At 42.1% G+C, this 19,884-nt stretch overlaps 1 protein-coding gene across 6 annotated transcripts in view; it reads right to left on the reverse strand.

Annotated features, from left to right (window-relative positions):
• The window catches only part of LOC134330970 (rho GTPase-activating protein 26-like), a 166,944-nt gene that overhangs the window by 30,182 nt on the left and 116,878 nt on the right, over window positions 1-19,884 (reverse strand). For 5 of the 6 annotated variants that reach the window (XM_063012291.1, XM_063012290.1, XM_063012288.1 and 2 more), the window contains one exon: window positions 12,996-13,155. In XM_063012291.1, coding sequence (XP_062868361.1) covers window positions 12,996-13,155 — 160 coding nt within the window. Of the gene's footprint in view, window positions 1-1,451; window positions 1,553-12,995; window positions 13,156-19,884 lie in introns of all 6 variants that reach the window. The other variant, XM_063012292.1, reaches the window with a different exon arrangement.

A 19,884-nucleotide genomic window follows, 5' to 3' on the forward strand; every position in this document is an offset into this window, starting at 1 on the left:
CCCATGGAAACTCATTCCACCTGAGAATTTTGTCAGAAATGAAAGTAAACTGAAGACATTCTTTGTAAATAAATAAATAAATAAATAAAAATATTAAAAGTGTAAGAATACAGGGAAACGTGATGGTTACAATTGCAACACACATATTGAATAGATGAACCTTGTAACCTTGACGAGTGGTTAACAATACCATCGGGTTAATATTGGGCTAACTTATCGTCTTAATTTTACCTTTTCAATGTTTTCGGCTCAACGGGCGAAAGGGGATTACCATTTGAACAACATATTTTACATCATTGATAAAATCTGATAAAAACCTCATGAACAGTTTGTATCGTCTTTCTCAATGACGCACTGAAAACGCGATTTTTTGACTGGAACTGGCAAAATACGAGATCGATATGCGTACTTTAGTACATGGAATCATACAAGAGTACTAGGAGGTAAAAATGCGTGCCCGTTATGCAAAATGCATACATGTTGGCAGGTCTGCTTACACAGCGTTTGATGACCCCACCCACATAGTCCGGCCATCCCTCCCTAGCAGAAACGTGTCTGCTGCAGGCACTGGCAATTATGCCCGCTAGATGGCGCCCAGCCGACCGGTGGCAACGCCGAGTTTGGAACCGAGGAGTTCAGAATCTCGGCGCTGGTGTTCTAGTGGAATATCAAGCTGTGCCACCTGGGTGCCCGTCTATTTTTATCTTAGTCCCAACTTTTTTTTTGGAGAGTGAGTTGCAAGCATCAAATTAAAAATTTGTTTATATTTACAAAAAGTTCACCAGGCAAAATATTAAGTCTTCTCCTACAATAGGTTCAATAAAAGTTAAAGAAAATAATCTTGTTTTCACAAAATGCCGCAGCTTACAGGAAATGTGGTTTGTTAAAAAAAATGACTACACAGTTTCTCAACGCTGATATTCATCTACATATTTTGTTGGGGTTTTTTTCTGTACTAGATAAAAATGGTCTGCTTATCAAGACTGTTAGCTTGGTTTTTTGGGGGGTTTTTTTGTTTGTTTTTTGCAACCACAACATGATGGCAATCATTCAGTGCTGAATGCTAATGGTTTTGTTCGTTATCTAATCAAATAAAATGAATAAAACTAAACAGCTTGTGTGGCTTTACTGGAATAGTTAGAGGAAGTTAATGAATGCATGCAGTAGGGAAAACTAGCTGTCCGGCTGCTTATTAGTAGCATTTGCTGGACTTTTTTATGTCTGGTGACAAATAATTAGCAAGAACTCAAAGTAAAAGTATGTAATCAGAAGGTTCTCCAACAACCACTGATGCTGATGGCATAAATGTTCATGCCAACCTAAAGCATGCTGATCCTATTAACTCTTATAAGAGGTATATAGGCACCTGACCTACTGTTTTAAAACTTATACACCATTTGAGTTATTTTAGTGTTGGCACGATGGCTTGGTGGATAGCACTGCAACCTCACAGCAAGAAGGTCCTGGGTTCGATTCCCAGGTGGAGCGGTCCGGGATCTTTCTGCATGTTCTCCCCGTGTCCATGTGGGTTTCCTCCAGGTGCTCTGGTTTCCTTACAATATAAAGACATTCAGTCAGGCTAATTGGAGATACTAAATTGGCCCTAGATATAAGTGTGTGTGTGCCCTATGATGGACTGGCAACCATTTCTGCTTTTTAACTGCACTCTTATAGATGGATGGATGGATATATTTATGTATACACTGATCAGCCATAACATTAAAACCACCTCCTTGTTTTTACACTCACTGTCCATTTTATCAGCTCCATATACCATATAGGAGCACTTTGTAGTTCTACAATTACTGACTGTAGTCCATCTATTTCTCTACATACTCTTTTAGCCTGCTTTTACCCTGTTCTTCAATGGTCAGGACCCCCACAGGACCACAACAGTGCAGATATTATTTAGGTGGTGGATGATTGTCAGCCCTGCAAATGACACTGACATGGTGGTGGTGTGTTAGTGTGTGTTGTGCTGGTATGAATGGATCAGACACAGCAGCGCTGCTGAAGTTTTTAAATACTATGTCCACTCTATTAGACACTCCTACCTAGTTGGTTCACCTTGTAGATGTAAAGTCAGAAACAATCGCTCATCTACTGCTGCTGTTTGAGTTGGTCATCTTCTAGACCTTCATCAGTGGTCACAGGACGCTGCCCACGGGGCGCTGTTGGCTGGATATATTTTTGGTTGGTGGACTATTCTTAAAAACTCCAGCAGCGCTGCTGTGTCTGATCCACTCATACCAGCACAACACACACTAACACACCACCACCATGTCAGTGTCATTGCAGTGCTGAGAATGATCCACCACCCAAATAATACCTGCTCTGTAGTGGTTCTGTGGGGGTCCTGACCATTGAAGAACAGCATGAAAGGGGACTAACAAAGCATGCAGAGAAACAGATAGACTACAGTCAGTAATTGTAGAACTACAAAGTGCTTCTATATGGTAAGTAGAGCTGACAAAATGAACAGTGAGTGTAGAAACTCGAAAGTGGTTTTAATGTTATGGCTGATCAGTGTATACTGCATATTGGTCACCACAGTAGTATGCAGTGTAGTATTGAGTATAAAGGTTCCACCAACTTTTTTTATGTCAAAACTGTCCTCATTGCATGACGGTGTGCAGTATTCCACAAAGATAGCTCTGGGCACATACTGGAGTATCTTTCACGTACTGGATAAAATCAGTTTGGTCGCATACTGTGTACTGCATCCTGATTTAGGGCCTCATTATTACTTGAGAAGTATACAGTAGGCTATTTCGAACACAGCCTGTGACTCAGTCATGTGACTCATGGGTCAGGTTACTGCAGTTTTCCATGGCAACCTTGTGCAAGCAGTTTGCCTGAGCTTTGAAGTCCAGACAGGAGATAGATCTGGATGCTGAGCTAGATGTGCAGGTTTTTTCTTGGCACCTTTATGATATAATTTCTTTTTTCTATTTATAATTCTGCATCAGATTCAGCCCTCTGTGTGCAAATCGTATGCTGTGCTGTGTGAATTCATAACCCAACTATGTTTACTTAGATTTTGTGTTCTGTTTGGGGTCCCTGAGATCTCAGAGTCTATTTAGCAGCTCACGAAATATCCTCAGATGTTTTTATTCAGCTTGTTCTAATTTTATAGAAACTGCAAATGAACAATATTTTATATTAACATTCTGTTCCAAACACCCTCTAATTTATACACATCTGTATTACACACACAGAGAAACAAATCATTACAAAATCTACCACCTCTCTCTCTCTCTTACTCTCTCACTCAACTCAAACTCAAAAGAAGCTTTATTGGCATGACAAATAAGGACATCCGTGTTGCCAAAGCTCAGTTACAGAGAAATAACAAAAATAACAATAAGAACAAAGACACTGCCCGGCCAAAAAAAAGGTCACTTTTTTGAACTAAGCAAATAAGTAAGAGCCTCCCATTGGATAATTACTACATGGGTGATTATGTTTCAGCTGGCAACAAGTTATTTAACCCTAACTGATGCAGTGAGTAGCGTCTCATTTGTTAAACAACCATGTGGAAAGAAAGACACATCCTGTGGTCGTGGAAAAGATGTTAATCTGTTTCAGAAGGGTCAAATTATTGGCATGCGTCAAGCAGAGAAAACATCTAAGGAGAAGCTGAAACTACTAAAATCGGGATAAGAACTGTCCAACGCATTATTAAAAAGTGTAAGGACAGTGGGGAAACATCATCTTCCAGGAAGGAATGTGGTCGGAAAAAAATCTTGAATGATCGTGATCGGCGATCACTTAAACGTTTGGTGAAATCAGATGGTAGAAAAACTACAGTAGAACTCAGGGATGTTTAATAGTGAAAGTAAGAGCATTTCCACACGCACAATGCGAAGGGAACTCAAGGGATTGGGACTAAACAGCTGTGTAGCCTTAAGAAAACCACTTGTCAGTGAGGCTAACCGGCAAAAACGGCTTCAATTTGCTAGGGAGCATAAAGATTGGACTCTGGAGCAATGGAAGAAGGTCATGTGGTCTGATGAGTCCAGATTTACCCTGTTCCAGAGTGATGGGCGCATCAGGGTAGGAAGAGAGGCGGCTGAAGTGGTGCACCCATCATGCCTAGTGCCTACCGTACAAGCCTGTGGGGGCAGTGCTATGATCTGGGGTTGCTGCAGTTGGTCAGGTCTAGGTTCAGCAACGTTATGTGCCCAAAGAATGAGGTCAGCTGACTACCTGAATATACTAAACCACCAGGTTATTCCATCAATGGATTTTTTATTCCCTGATGGCACGGGCATGTTCCAAGATGACAATGCCAGGATTCATCGGGCTCAAATTGTGAAAGAGTGGTTCAGGGAGCATGAGACATCATTTTCACACATGGATTGGCCACCACAGAGTCCAGACCTGTGGTCCAAATCTCCCATCATCAATACAAGATCTTGTGGGAAAAATTAATGCAACTCTGGACAGAAAAAAATGTTGTGACATTGCAGAAGCTTGTGGAAACGATGCCACAGCGAATATGTGCCGTAATCAAAGCTAAAGGCGGTCCAACCAAATATTAGAGTGTGTGACCTTTTTTTTTGGCCAGGCAGTGTATATACAACAGTTACAGGTGCAAAAATATAAAATAAAATAAAATATTATTAAAACAACAATTAAAATGGTGACATTTACAATAATGAGTCACAAATGTTTGTTGTGTGTGTGTGTGTGTGTGTGTGTTTGAAATGATCACCCACTGTCCCTCACCTGGTGGCAGGTGTGTGTATAGAGTGCTGCTAGTGTGCAGCTCTCTCTGTGCTCCCCAGTAGGTGGACCAGTTTGTCGGGGTCTGAGAGGGAGTTAAAGTCGGGGATGATGATGTTAAATGTGGGGAAGAATTGGGATCGAATGTGGTGGTATTTGGTACACTGGGTGAGGAAGTGCAGCTCCGTCTCTACTGTACTGAGAGTGCAGTGCTAGCACAGCCTCTCCTCCCGGCGGGAGCAGCCAGGAACGGGTGTGTCCCCCCGTCTCCACGGCCAGGTCGTGTGCGCTCAGTCTGAACCCCGTCAAGGTGTTTCTTAATTTAGGGTCGGATACTGTGCTGAGATAATGTGCTGTACTGTAGTGTCTGTTTAGGGCCAAATAACACTGCATTTTACACTTGACTTTAGTTTCACTCTCTCTCTCCCCCTAGTTAATTTGGTTCATTAATTAGGGTAATTTTGAACTCAATGTAATGTATTTTTACCCACACAACACGAGGGTCTCCCGAACCCCAATGAACAAGGCAGTAAAGTCAGTGTCAAATAAATATTTTTGCAACTTATAAAAGAAATAGTCATGATACAATGCACCTACACAGCAAGAGGCTACAGAGTGTATTTACTTTACATTTGAATCCTATTGCCTTGTGTTCAGACAGTGCTGCAAATTGACCAAATTAGGTCTATTTGTACCAACTGAAGTGTGTCGTTTTTGTTTGCATATTCAAAAGGCGAGCTTAAGCCACTTTGTAAACAAATGTGACAAATGTGAATAAAACTTTGAGCATCTGCTGATGCATGCTCAATAATCCATGTACACAAATCCACAAAGTTGAATCAGTTCATCAGGACACAAGTTTGTTGTAGAGATACGTTGTAGACTGAAGAAGTCATTCGGATTGAGTGACGAAACGTATCTCTACAACAAACTTGTGTCCAGATGGAAAACTTTGAGCACTTTTTCCAAATGAACAGAGCAGATGGCATCATAACACAGGCTATTTATACCTCATTAAAGGTCACAGGCTGTTAAAATGGATTTTCAATGCTGCCCAAACTCTTCAATTTCTCCTAATATTTTTAAAAATGTTATTGGCTGAAATCCATGCACTTCCCAAATGACATTTCATTTTGCATAGTCAAATGTTCTTAAAATGTTGAACTATTAACAAATGGAGAGACTAGTGTTTCATGTACTTGGTGCTTATGACAAATTGTCTAGACAGATGAGGTTTTTAGAAATGACTCCAACTGACATTTCGGACTCATTTCTGATCTGCATTCTGGATAGTGCACAAAGCTTCTTTGACTTTCCCATATTTCCTGTATATATATGACAGACGTGTATATGTTCCAGTCATTCTGTCAGAAAGGTCAACTTCTGACAAACAATACAAACAAATGTACAGGGGTTGGACAAAATAACTGAAACACCTGGTTTTAGACCACAATAATTTATTAGTATGGTGTAGGGCCTCCTTTTGCGGCCAATACAGCGTCAATTCGTCTTGGAAATGACATATACAAGTCCTGCACAGTGGTCAGAGGGATTTTAAGCCATTCTTCTTGCAGGATAGTGGCCAGGTCACTACGTGATGCTGGTGGAGGAAAACGTTTCCTGACTCGCTTCTCCAAAACACCCCAAAGTGGCTCAATAATATTTAGATCTGGTGACTGTGCAGGCCATGGGAGATGTTCAACTTCACTTTCATGTTCATCAAACCAATCTTTCACCAGTCTTGCTGTGTGTATTGGTGCATTGTCATCCTGATACACGGCACCGCCATTGGATGCACATGGTCCTCCAGAATGGTTCGGTAGTCCTTGGCAGTGACGCGCCCATCTAGCACAAGTATTGGGCCAAGGGAATGCCATGATATGGCAGCCCAAACCATCACTGATCCACCCCCATGCTTCACTCTGGGCATGCAACAGTCTGGGTGGTACGCTTCTTTGGGGCTTCTCCACACCGTAACTCTCCCGGATGTGGGGAAAACAGTAAAGGTGGACTCATCAGAGAACAATACATGTTTCACATTGTCCACAGCCCAAGATTTGCGCTCCTTGCACCATTGAAACCGACGTTTGGCATTGGCACGAGTGACCAAAGGTTTGGCTATAGCAGCCCGGCCGTGTATATTGACCCTGTGGAGCTCCCGACGGACAGTTCTGGTGGAAACAGGAGAGTTGAGGTGCACATTTAATTCTGCCGTGATTTGGGCAGCCGTGGTTTTATGTTTTTTGGATACAATCCGGGTTAGCACCCGAACATCCCTTTCAGACAGCTTCCTCTTGCGTCCACAGTTAATCCTGTTGGATGTGGTTTGTCCTTCTTGGTGGTATGCTGACATTACCCTGGATATCGTGGCTCTTGATACATCACAAAGACTTGCTGTCTTGGTCACAGATGCGCCAGCAAGACGTGCACCAACAATTTGTCCTCTTTTGAACTCTGGTATATCACCCATAATGTTGTGTGCATTGCAATATTTTGAGCAAAACTGTGCTCTTACCCTGCTAATTGAACCTTCACACTCTGCTCTTACTGGTGCAATGTGCAATTAATGAAGATTGGCCACCAGACTGGTCCAATTTAGCCATGAAACCTACCACACTAAAATGACAGGTGTTTCAGTTATTTTGTCCAACCCCTGTAGCTTTGTGGAACCTGACAATTAATTGTGGTCACCTTAAACGATCACCACATCCTTAAATAATAGCAGTTTAGACATACACTGATCAGCCATAACATTAAAACCACCTCCTTGTTTCTACACACATTGTCCATTTTATCAGCTCCACTTACCATATAGGAGCACTTTAAAGTTCAAAAATGTCTGACTGTAGTCCATCTGTTTCTCTCCATGCTGTTCTTCAATGGTCAGGACTCTCCCAGGACCACTACAGAGCAGGTATTATTTAGGTAGTGGGTCATTCTCAGCACTGCAGTGACACTGACATGGTGGTGACGTGTTAGTGTGTGTTGTGCTGGTATGAGTGGATCAGACACAGCAGCGCTGATGGAGTTTAAACACCTCACTGTCACTGCTGGACTGAGAATAGTCCACCAACCAAAAATATCCAGCCAACAGTGCCCCGTAGGCATCGTCCTGTGACCACTGATGAAGGTCTAGAAGATGACCAACTCAAACAGCAGCAATAGATGAGCGATCGTCTCTGACTTTACATCTACTAGGTGGACCAACTAGGTAGGAGTGTCTAATAGAGTGGACAGTGAGTGGACACAGTATTTAAAAACCCCAGCAGCACTGCTGTGTCTGATCCACTCATACCAGCACAACACGCACTAACATACAACCACCATGTCATTGTCACTGTAGTGCTGAGAATGACCCACCACCTAAATAATATCTGCTCTGTGGTGGTCCTGAGGGGGTCCTGACCATTAAGAACAGGGTGAAAGCAGGTTAAAAGGGTATGTAGAGAAATAGATGGACTACAGTCAGTAATTGTAGAACTACAAAGTGCTTTTATATGGTAAGTAGAGCTGATAAAATGGACAGTGAGTGTAGAAACAAGGAGGTAGTTTTAATGTTATGGCTGATCAGTGTATATATTAATTAATATTGTGACTGGCCTAAAAACTAAAACAATGGCATGGATTAAATCATAATAGAGTGGTACCTTGTAACTCCACGTCCCCTAAACTCAAAATATTTGAAACTCTCTTCGTCAAGTAATTTGTACCCTTGAACTCAACGTGTTCAGCTAAAAAAAAAAAAAATATTTATTTAATTTCAAATTAACAATGATCAGCCACTTCAGCGCTCGGCTTGAGTGGTGTGGTAAAACGTCATCAAAGTGCCAATATGAGACGAATCTGCATTTGTGTTGAATAACCATCAAATTCACTCTTAAAGCTCCACATGTATCTGTGTTTAGCTGGATTTTTCTCCTGTTTAAACTTGTGTTACAGCTCGGGGTCTGATAAATTGTAAGAATCAGCTTTTCCAAGAGAGTCTAAACCGCTTATCATAAAAAAAAAAGACTTAATGTATTAAAAGAATGACACAGGAACACTAAACCTCTCTTAATTATTACTGCTCATGAGTTCTCTCCACTAATGAAATTCCTCGCTCATTTTAGTACAATAAGTCATGTTAAGTTTTGTGCACTGGCACACTCCTTAGGAAATACTGGCACAGCTGTTGCTTCTCATGTGAATGCGCCCTTACTGAACGGAATACGGTATTCCAAGATCAAGCATTAAGAAGCATAAGGAACTGTTTTTCAATTGTATTTCAGTGTTTTTCATTGTGCATAACTGGCAGTGCCTGCAGCAGACATGGTTCTGCTAGGGCGGGATCACCGGACTATGTGGGTGGGGTCTTCAAACGCTGTGTAGGGACCCTGATTAACAGATAGAGAGTTGCCTGTGCATAGGTGAAAAATGGTTCCACAAAGAGCTGCATGTAAGTTGGAGGAGGCGTGAGCAGCAATATACCCACCTCGACTGCAATCAGAGATCCCCCAGCAGCAGAAGACAAATTGACTATGCTAAATTGGGAGAAAATGCATAAATAAAATAGAAAAGAGGAAAAAAGGAGGAAATTATTGAAGAGAATGTGTTTTTGATATTAATGCATTCGCACCCAACGAAATAAATGCTTCAGGCCCAGTTACTTTTATTCTACTCATTTGTCATGCTGTGATAAATAAATGGATCATCTTGTATTTTGTTTACACAGAGAAGCAGTATGCACTAAGTAATGGATATAAAATTATATTTGACCCAGGTGGCCGAGATTCTAAACTCCTCGGTTCGAAACTCTGTGTTGCCACCGGTCTAGCAGGCATAATTGGCAGTATTTAGATCTGGTGACTGTGCAGGCCATGGGAGATGTTCAACTTCACTTTCATGTTCATCAAACCAATCTTTCACCAGTCTTGCTGTGTGTATTGGTGCATTGTCATCCTGATACACGGCACCGCCATTGGATGCACATGGTCCTCCAGAATGGTTCGGTAGTCCTTGGCAGTGACGCGCCCATCTAGCACAAGTATTGGGCCAAGGGAATGCCATGATATGGCAGCCCAAACCATCACTGATCCACCCCCATGCTTCACTCTGGGCATGCAACAGTCTGGGTGGTACGCTTCTTTGGGGCTTCTCCACACCGTAACTCTCCCGGATGTGGGGAAAACAGTAAAGGTGGACTCATCAGAGAACAATACATGTTTCACATTGTCCACAGCCCAAGATTTGCGCTCCTTGCACCATTGAAACCGACGTTTGGCATTGGCACGAGTGACCAAAGGTTTGGCTATAGCAGCCCGGCCGTGTATATTGACCCTGTGGAGCTCCCGACGGACAGTTCTGGTGGAAACAGGAGAGTTGAGGTGCACATTTAATTCTGCCGTGATTTGGGCAGCCGTGGTTTTATGTTTTTTGGATACAATCCGGGTTAGCACCCGAACATCCCTTTCAGACAGCTTCCTCTTGCGTCCACAGTTAATCCTGTTGGATGTGGTTTGTCCTTCTTGGTGGTATGCTGACATTACCCTGGATATCGTGGCTCTTGATACATCACAAAGACTTGCTGTCTTGGTCACAGATGCGCCAGCAAGACGTGCACCAACAATTTGTCCTCTTTTGAACTCTGGTATATCACCCATAATGTTGTGTGCATTGCAATATTTTGAGCAAAACTGTGCTCTTACCCTGCTAATTGAACCTTCACACTCTGCTCTTACTGGTGCAATGTGCAATTAATGAAGATTGGCCACCAGACTGGTCCAATTTAGCCATGAAACCTACCACACTAAAACGACAGGTGTTTCAGTTATTTTGTCCAACCCCTGTAGCTTTGTGGAACCTGACAATTAATTGTGGTCACCTTAAACGATCACCACATCCTTAAATAATAGCAGTTTAGACATACACTGATCAGCCATAACATTAAAACCACCTCCTTGTTTCTACACACATTGTCCATTTTATCAGCTCCACTTACCATATAGGAGCACTTTAAAGTTCAAAAATGTCTGACTGTAGTCCATCTGTTTCTCTGCATGCTGTTCTTCAATGGTCAGGACTCTCCCAGGACCACTACAGAGCAGGTATTATTTAGGTAGTGGGTCATTCTCAGCACTGCAGTGACACTGACATGGTGGTGACGTGTTAGTGTGTGTTGTGCTGGTATGAGTGGATCAGACACAGCAGCGCTGATGGAGTTTAAACACCTCACTGTCACTGCTGGACTGAGAATAGTCCACCAACCAAAAATATCCAGCCAACAGTGCCCCGTAGGCATCGTCCTGTGACCACTGATGAAGGTCTAGAAGATGACCAACTCAAACAGCAGCAATAGATGAGCGATCGTCTCTGACTTTACATCTACTAGGTGGACCAACTAGGTAGGAGTGTCTAATAGAGTGGACAGTGAGTGGACACAGTATTTAAAAACCCCAGCAGCACTGCTGTGTCTGATCCACTCATACCAGCACAACACGCACTAACATACAACCACCATGTCATTGTCACTGTAGTGCTGAGAATGACCCACCACCTAAATAATATCTGCTCTGTGGTGGTCCTGAGGGGGTCCTGACCATTAAGAACAGGGTGAAAGCAGGTTAAAAGGGTATGTAGAGAAATAGATGGACTACAGTCAGTAATTGTAGAACTACAAAGTGCTTTTATATGGTAAGTAGAGCTGATAAAATGGACAGTGAGTGTAGAAACAAGGAGGTAGTTTTAATGTTATGGCTGATCAGTGTATATATTAATTAATATTGTGACTGGCCTAAAAACTAAAACAATGGCATGGATTAAATCATAATAGAGTGGTACCTTGTAACTCCACGTCCCCTAAACTCAAAATATTTGAAACTCTCTTCGTCAAGTAATTTGTACCCTTGAACTCAACGTGTTCAGCTAAAAAAAAAAAAAATATTTATTTAATTTCAAATTAACAATGATCAGCCACTTCAGCGCTCGGCTTGAGTGGTGTGGTAAAACGTCATCAAAGTGCCAATATGAGACGAATCTGCATTTGTGTTGAATAACCATCAAATTCACTCTTAAAGCTCCACATGTATCTGTGTTTAGCTGGATTTTTCTCCTGTTTAAACTTGTGTTACAGCTCGGGGTCTGATAAATTGTAAGAATCAGCTTTTCCAAGAGAGTCTAAACCGCTTATCATAAAAAAAAAAGACTTAATGTATTAAAAGAATGACACAGGAACACTAAACCTCTCTTAATTATTACTGCTCATGAGTTCTCTCCACTAATGAAATTCCTCGCTCATTTTAGTACAATAAGTCATGTTAAGTTTTGTGCACTGGCACACTCCTTAGGAAATACTGGCACAGCTGTTGCTTCTCATGTGAATGCGCCCTTACTGAACGGAATACGGTATTCCAAGATCAAGCATTAAGAAGCATAAGGAACTGTTTTTCAATTGTATTTCAGTGTTTTTCATTGTGCATAACTGGCAGTGCCTGCAGCAGACATGGTTCTGCTAGGGCGGGATCACCGGACTATGTGGGTGGGGTCTTCAAACGCTGTGTAGGGACCCTGATTAACAGATAGAGAGTTGCCTGTGCATAGGTGAAAAATGGTTCCACAAAGAGCTGCATGTAAGTTGGAGGCGTGAGCAGCAATATACCCACCTCGACTGCAATCAGAGATCCCCCAGCAGCAGAAGACAAATTGACTATGCTAAATTGGGAGAAAATGCATAAATAAAATAGAAAAGAGGAAAAAAGGAGGAAATTATTGAAGAGAATGTGTTTTTGATATTAATGCATTCGCACCCAACGAAATAAATGCTTCAGGCCCAGTTACTTTTATTCTACTCATTTGTCATGCTGTGATAAATAAATGGATCATCTTGTATTTTGTTTACACAGAGAAGCAGTATGCACTAAGTAATGGATATAAAATTATATTTGACCCAGGTGGCCGAGATTCTAAACTCCTCGGTTCGAAACTCTGTGTTGCCACCGGTCTAGCAGGCATAATTGGCAGTGCCTGCAGGGAGGGATGACCGGACTATGTGGGCGGGCTATGAAGGCGCTGTGTTAGGACCCTGATTGGTGGATAGAGGTGACTGCATGGATGGAAAAGGGTTCCATTGAGGGCTGCGCGCGGGTAGGAGGGGGCGTGGGTAGCAATATACCCTCCTCAACTGCTAAAATAATCGAGGGATCCCCAGCAGTGGAAGCCACATTGATTACACTAAATTGGAAGAAAATGGGAGAAAAATGCATTAAAAATATTAAAAGAAAACAGAGACGTACCCTCTCATGGTTCTCAATTAGGATCTCCACCACTACGTTTTGAAACTTGATATCCATTATGGCGGCCACAGTCTCCTCCTGTGGACGGAGCAGCGTCGGTCCAAAAACTACACCCAGATTGGCAACAGTCATCAGATTTTGCTGGTGGTGGCTGGCCACACTATAAAAAAGACAGAGGTAAAAAAAGTAACTTGTTTTGGTGTTTCGAATGAACATCTCAATTTTTGCTTGATACAAGACTCAATAGTCTGGGCTTCCTGTCGTCTGATTTTCCAGTTTTCAAGATGAGAAATAGTTCAACCAAAAAGTTCAACCTTTGGTCTCATCTGACCTTTAAAATCTTTTTGTCACATGGCATTAGAATCTCTCAACTCTTTCAGCATGGCACTTTTTCAGGAGCGGCTTCTTTCTTGCCACCCTGCCATACAGACCAGCCTTGTGTAAAGCTTGTGAGATTGCCCAGACACACTCATCTCAGCCATACAGACTTGTAAGTACTTTAAAGTTGTAATTGGCCTCCTAGTAGCTTTCCTTGGCAAGGTGCTGGTGGTGCCATACACTTTTCACTTTTTGACAGTGTTCTGAACGGTACTCAGAGAGATATTAAAGCTGCTTCAATCGTTTTGTAGTCTTCACATAACTTGTGCCTTTCCACAAATTAATCCCAAAGACACTTTGACGACAATTTTCCAACCGTGGTGAATTGTTGTGTTCCCATGCACTGTAGTAGTGGAACCCTCAAGGAACAGCTGGTTTTATTCTTAGTAATGAAAACCATGATGTCTGCTGTGAGTCAATTAGCCTGACATGTGATCTGGAAGGCTGTAGGTTGTACCTGAGCAAGTTTATTATGCTTAGTCTAAGGGGCTGATTACTTATCCAAACCTGGTATTTTACTTTCATTCATTTCCTTATAGTAATTTATAGGGATGTCCCGATCCGATCTCAAAGATCGGGATCGGGGCCGATCAAGGCATTTTTTAATTGATCGGAATCGGCTTTATTAAACCCGATCTTAATCCCGATCTTTTGTTTTACGTCAGCATGTCCGGTGTGTGGAAATAGTTTAAACTGGAAGGTAAAACAAGTCCAACAGTGAAGTGTAACGTCTGTAATGCAAGCGCTTCACGAGCCGGTAGTAGCAGAGCTGCGTTCATTACTGTAGAATTTTACTGTTTATATGGTGTGTGAGTTAAGGATCACACCGGTTTACGAAACAACGTAGTGATGCACTCGTTTAATAAAGAAATAAATACACGGTATATTCACATATTGTCGGGAGCAGAACACTTTAACTTCTGTTACAGTACCGAATACCGGACAGCTGAGTCAAGCACGCTGTTTCATGTTCTATGGAAGGCCTAAAGGGTCAAAACACACTCACTTCGTGTACAAACGTCCATCAAACCCTTGTCACAATACAAGCACTTTAAGAACTGTCTTTCCTTCATAACAAAAGAGCCATTCCATTTCAGGTTTTACTGTAATGCTTTCAAGTAACTTATTTTCTTATATTCAAGTTAAGCTGCTACACAGATTTCTGTTCATTTTTAGTGTATCACTGCATTAAACAGATTTTTTTTCTTCGAATGTAAAGTTTAAAGTAAAACTGTAATTATCTCACTCATTTTGATTGATTTTGTAAAAATACAAAAACATTAGGCCAATAGTTTGGATGCAGCATTTTCCCCTTCAGCACTGCAGAGCTATTTAGTTGTTAAACATATACACTGGATTAATTTGAATAATTGTAATGTACTTGAAGTGTGCACTGTGTGAACAGTATTATCTAGTTCTTATCTAGACAATATCTAGAAAATACAAGTATCGGTTTGAGACTCGGTATCGGATCGAGATCAAAATTAATAATCGGGATCGGTATTGGGAACAAAAAAACGTGATCGGGACATCCCTAGTAATTTATCAGATTTTTAAAAAATGTAACTTGATGATTTTAATTTTCATGGCATAATGTGACAAAAGACAAGGATTCCAAAAGGGTATGATGATTTTCATTATAATACCACAAGAGTTGAACTGTTAGAGTTTTGTGATTTGTTGATGGATACCCACTATGTAAATTGAATTTCTCATTCTTCTGTAACTGTCATCGATGCCACATGATAAATAAAAACTCATTCTAGATACAGTCCCAAATAATCACTACTGTACACTGATCAGCCATAACATTAAAACCACTTGGTTTCTTTTATCAGCTCCACTTACCATATAGAATCTTCGTAGTTCTACAATTACTGACTGTAGTCCATCTGTTTCTCTGCATGCTTTGTTAGCCCCCTTTCATGCTGTTCTTTAATGGTCAGGACTCTCCCAGGACCACTACAGAGCAGGTATTATTTGAGTGGTGGATCATTCTCAGCACTGCAGTGACACTGACATGGTGCTGGTGTGTTAGTGTGTGTTGTGCTGGTATGAGTGGATCAGACACAGCAGCGCTGATGGAGTTTTTAAACACCTCACTGTCACTGCTAGACTGAGAATAGTCCACCAACCAAAAACATCCAGCCAACAGTGACCCGTGGGCAGCGTCCTGTGACCACTGATGAAGGTCTAGAAGATGACCAACTCAAACTGCAGCATTAGATGAGCGATCGTCTCTGACTTTACATCTACAAGGTGGACCAACTAGGTAGGAGTGTCTAATAGAGTGGACAGTGAGTGGACACGGTATTTAAAAACTCCAGCAGTGCTGCTGTGTCTGATCCACTCATACCAGCACAACACACACTAACATTAATGTATAGTCATGTCAGTGTCACTGCAGTGCTGAGAATGATCCACCACCTAAATAATACCTACTCTGTGGTGGTCCTGTGGGGGTCCTGAACATTTAAGAACAGGGTGAAAGCAGGCTAAAAAGTATGTAGAGAAATAGATGGACTACAGTCAGTAATTGTAGAACTTTAAAGTGCTTCTATATGGTAAGTGCAGCTGATAAAATGGACAGTGAGTGTAGAAACAAGGAGGTGGTTTTAATGTTATGGCTGATCAGTGTATAGTGACGTACTTAATAACATGTTGTAGACTATAGCTTTATTTGACTACATATTCCAAAGCAAATTAATACTATTATTATTTTACACATTTCCCTGACACTTTCATTCCCTGCTGTTTTTAATAATTGATAAGCCAACTGTCAGTGCCATAACTGATATTGTAAATGCAGGACATGTTATTTTAAGAAAACTCTAATGGACCTGAAGTTAGTAATGTGTTACTATTATTCATCTGAATGCCTATTCAAAACCCAGATTACAGTTGTTATAAATTTAGTTTCTCTAGCACTGACTATTAGGCATAGCTGACCGGTCTAGCTTTCCCTGTCAATCTCTTTCATTTATAAAAATAATCTATTGTTAAGGCCCTACCTAATTCACGGCCATTGAAATCGTGTCACAGACCGTGAAATGAGCCTTTTCCAGTGTAATATGCACAATATTCTCAAAGTTGACGTGTTAGAAGCAGGAAAAATGTGCAAGCATAAGGATTTGAGCGAGTTTGACAAGGGCCAAATTGTGATGGCTAGACAACTGGATCACAGCATCTTGAAAACTCTGTTCTGCAGTGGTCAGTATCTATCAAAAGTGGTCCAAGGAAGGAACAGTGGTAAACCGGCGACAGGGTCATGGGCAACCAAGGCTCATTAATGCACGTGGGGAGCAAAGGCTGGCCCGTTTGGTCTGATCCAACAGACGAGCTACTGTAGTTCAAATTGCTGAAGAAGTTAATGCTGGTTCTGATAGAAAGGTGTCAGAATACACAGTGCATCACAGTTTGTTGCGTATGGGGGCTGCATAGCCTCAGACCAATCAGTTAGAAAGGTGGTCATAATGTTATGCCTCATCGGTGTAGTGTTTATTACTATTTAGCACAGCAGTATGTTTTCATAGAGGTTCAGAATGCTGTTGTACATCTGCGCTCTGCCCTGAGGAGACATAGATTGGCTTATATAAATCAATCCAATTCCTCCCTTCCTGAATCAGTGTGAATTTGTTCTCACCTATCACCAGTCCCCAGACTTGTATTTATCATCAGAGTGGCTCAGCGGGACTGGGTGTCAATATAAAGCAACACCGGTGGCCTGTACAGAGCACTGACCTTATTGAACATGGAACACGTTTGGAAATGCAGTGCGAGTCAAGCTGTCTGGTCCAGCATCAGTGTCTGACGTCACAAGTGTCTGACGGCAAAAAAGCAAGAACCTGGCTGACCTAGCCAGTTACCAACTACTCTTGTCTAACTTCTCGGCCAGCATCACTACTGCTAAAGCTGACTATTATCAAAACAAAATCAGCTCCCTCACTGATTCACGAAAACTGTTTGCGGCATTCAAATCGCTACTAAACCCTCCGCCTCCTCCTCCTACCAGCTGCCTCACAGCCGATGTGCTGGCATCGTTCTTCACTGGAAAAGTGTCGGCCATCAGCAGCCAGTTCACTGATCCACCCAAAGATATTCATTCAACCTCGGTCAAGGGCGCAACCTTTTCCTCGTTTACCCCTCTTACTGAGGACGAGGCACTGACTCTCCTTACATGTAGCCGTCCTACTACATGTCCGCTTGATCCAATTCCCACAAAACTGTTACAAGCAGTTGCTCCTGTGATAATTCCAGCTATCACACATGTGATCAACACCTCCTTAGCCGATGGAGAGTTCCCAACTGCCTTCAAACAGGCTCAAGTAACTCCATTACTCAAAAAACCTACTCTCAACCCTGACCAAGTTGATAACTATCGACCGGTCTCACTACTACCTTTTCTTTCCAAAGCGATAGAAAAAGTAGTCTACAAACAGGTCTCTGGTTTCCTCTCCCAGAATGACCTCCTGGACCAGAACCAGTCCGGCTTCAAAAAAGGGCACTCCACTGAAACGGCTCTGCTGTCTGTGACAGAAGCCTTAAAATCTGCCAAAGCAGCAGGGCAGTCCTCAGTCCTCATTCTACTGGACCTCTCAGCTGCTTTCGATACGGTCAATCATGACCTTCTGCTCACTATACTCTCAAACATGGGCATCTCAAACAAACCACTCTCATGGCTTAATTCATATCTCACCGGGCGTTCCTTCAAGGTGTCATGGTTAGGACAACTGTCCTCAGCCCACTCACTATCCACTGGAGTCCCCCAGGGCTCAGTACTGGGACCCCTTCTCTTCTCCATTTACACCACCTCTCTGGGTCAGATTATCAGCTCACATGGTTTCTCTTACCATTGCTATGCTGATGACACACAGCTCTATCTATCATTCCCGCCTGACGACTCCTCAATCTCGGCGCGGATATCACACTGCCTCTCAGACATATCCTCCTGGATGAAGGAACACCACCTTCAACTGAATCGATCTAAGACTGAACTGCTGATTCTTCCGGCAAAACAAACCGTACAGCACAGCCTCAGCATAACCATCGACTCGCTTTCACTCTCTCCAATAAAGGTTGCTAGGAACCTAGGAGTCATGATTGACGATCAGCTGTCCTTTACAAACCATGTTGCCTCAGTGACTCGGTCCTGCCGCTTTGCACTATACAATATCAGAAAGATCCGTCCGTTCCTAACGCAGTATGCCACCCAGCTCTTGGTCCAAGCTGTGGTCATCTCCCGCCTTGACTACTGCAATGCGCTGCTAACGGGCCTCCCGGCCTGTACCATAAAGCCACTACAGATGGTACAAAATGCAGCAGCTCGCTTGGTATTCAACCAACCAAAACGAGCACATGTTACTCCACTACTCATTGAGCTCCACTGGCTTCCGGTTGTTGCTCGCATCCAGTTCAAAGCTCTTACAATCGCCTACAAGGTGATAACGGGACAGGCACCCACTTACATGAACTCACTGCTAAAGGCTTACGTTACCCTCCGTCCGCTGCGCTCCTCCACAGAACGCCGTCTAGCTTTGCCGAAAGTACACACAAAGCAATCCAGGCTGTTCTCATACATAGTCCCCCGATGGTGGAACAAGCTTCCAGCCACTACCAGAGCAGGGGCGTCCCTCGCTACGGTAAAGAAACTCCTGAAGACCGAGCTCTTCAAGGAACACCTTCTCTCCTAACACCTCTAACATACTAACACCTCTAACCTCATTTTCATTCCCTCTCCTCCACTCTTCCTCCTCTAGTTCTTCTTCCTCTTTGTCTATGCCACCTTTCTGGCCTGGTAATCTAGCAAATCATTTCGTTTATTTATTTTTTCTTTTCTTATTTTTATATTATTTATGCTGTTTTTAGAGATGTACTCCATTTATTGTAAGTCGCTTTGGACAAAAGCGTCGGCTAAATGTAAATGTAATGTAAAAGTGCTCTTATAATTATGTGCCTAATTTCACAGACCTCATTTTCAATATTTTTTAAAGAAAAATTACACATTTCACAGCAGTCATTAAATAACACTCATACATTGAATGATAGAATCAATTAAAGCTACAATATGCAGCACAGCCTACCTTAACGACTGAACTTAAACCTAGAACATCCAGCAATGTTCTCAAATACAGAAATACCCATCCGTGTTATGACACCTCCCCCGCTGCCTCTACAGAATTGGTTGGGAGTTTTCCAAACTCACTTACCTGAGTCGTGTTTTTAGCTGCTTTACGTTCAACATCTTGGACATTTTGACTAACCGGTTGCTAACTGAATTGCCATAGGATTGTAGGGCCGCCTCACAGTGCAAATTAACCAGTAAATGTGAGGCACTTGAATGCTACGTGAAGGAATATTGTTACATCACAAACACAAACCTTAAAATTTGAATATGACAGAAATTTGCATATCATACAAGCATATATTAGAATTAGTAGTACAGTGGCACTGCTTCCAATTGCATGTCTAATTATCTAGCCATTATTTCTCGAGTTTTTACGTTTTTCTTATT

This window comes from Trichomycterus rosablanca, chromosome 16 (assembly GCF_030014385.1).
Source record: "Trichomycterus rosablanca isolate fTriRos1 chromosome 16, fTriRos1.hap1, whole genome shotgun sequence".
NCBI lineage: Eukaryota > Metazoa > Chordata > Actinopteri > Siluriformes > Trichomycteridae > Trichomycterus > Trichomycterus rosablanca.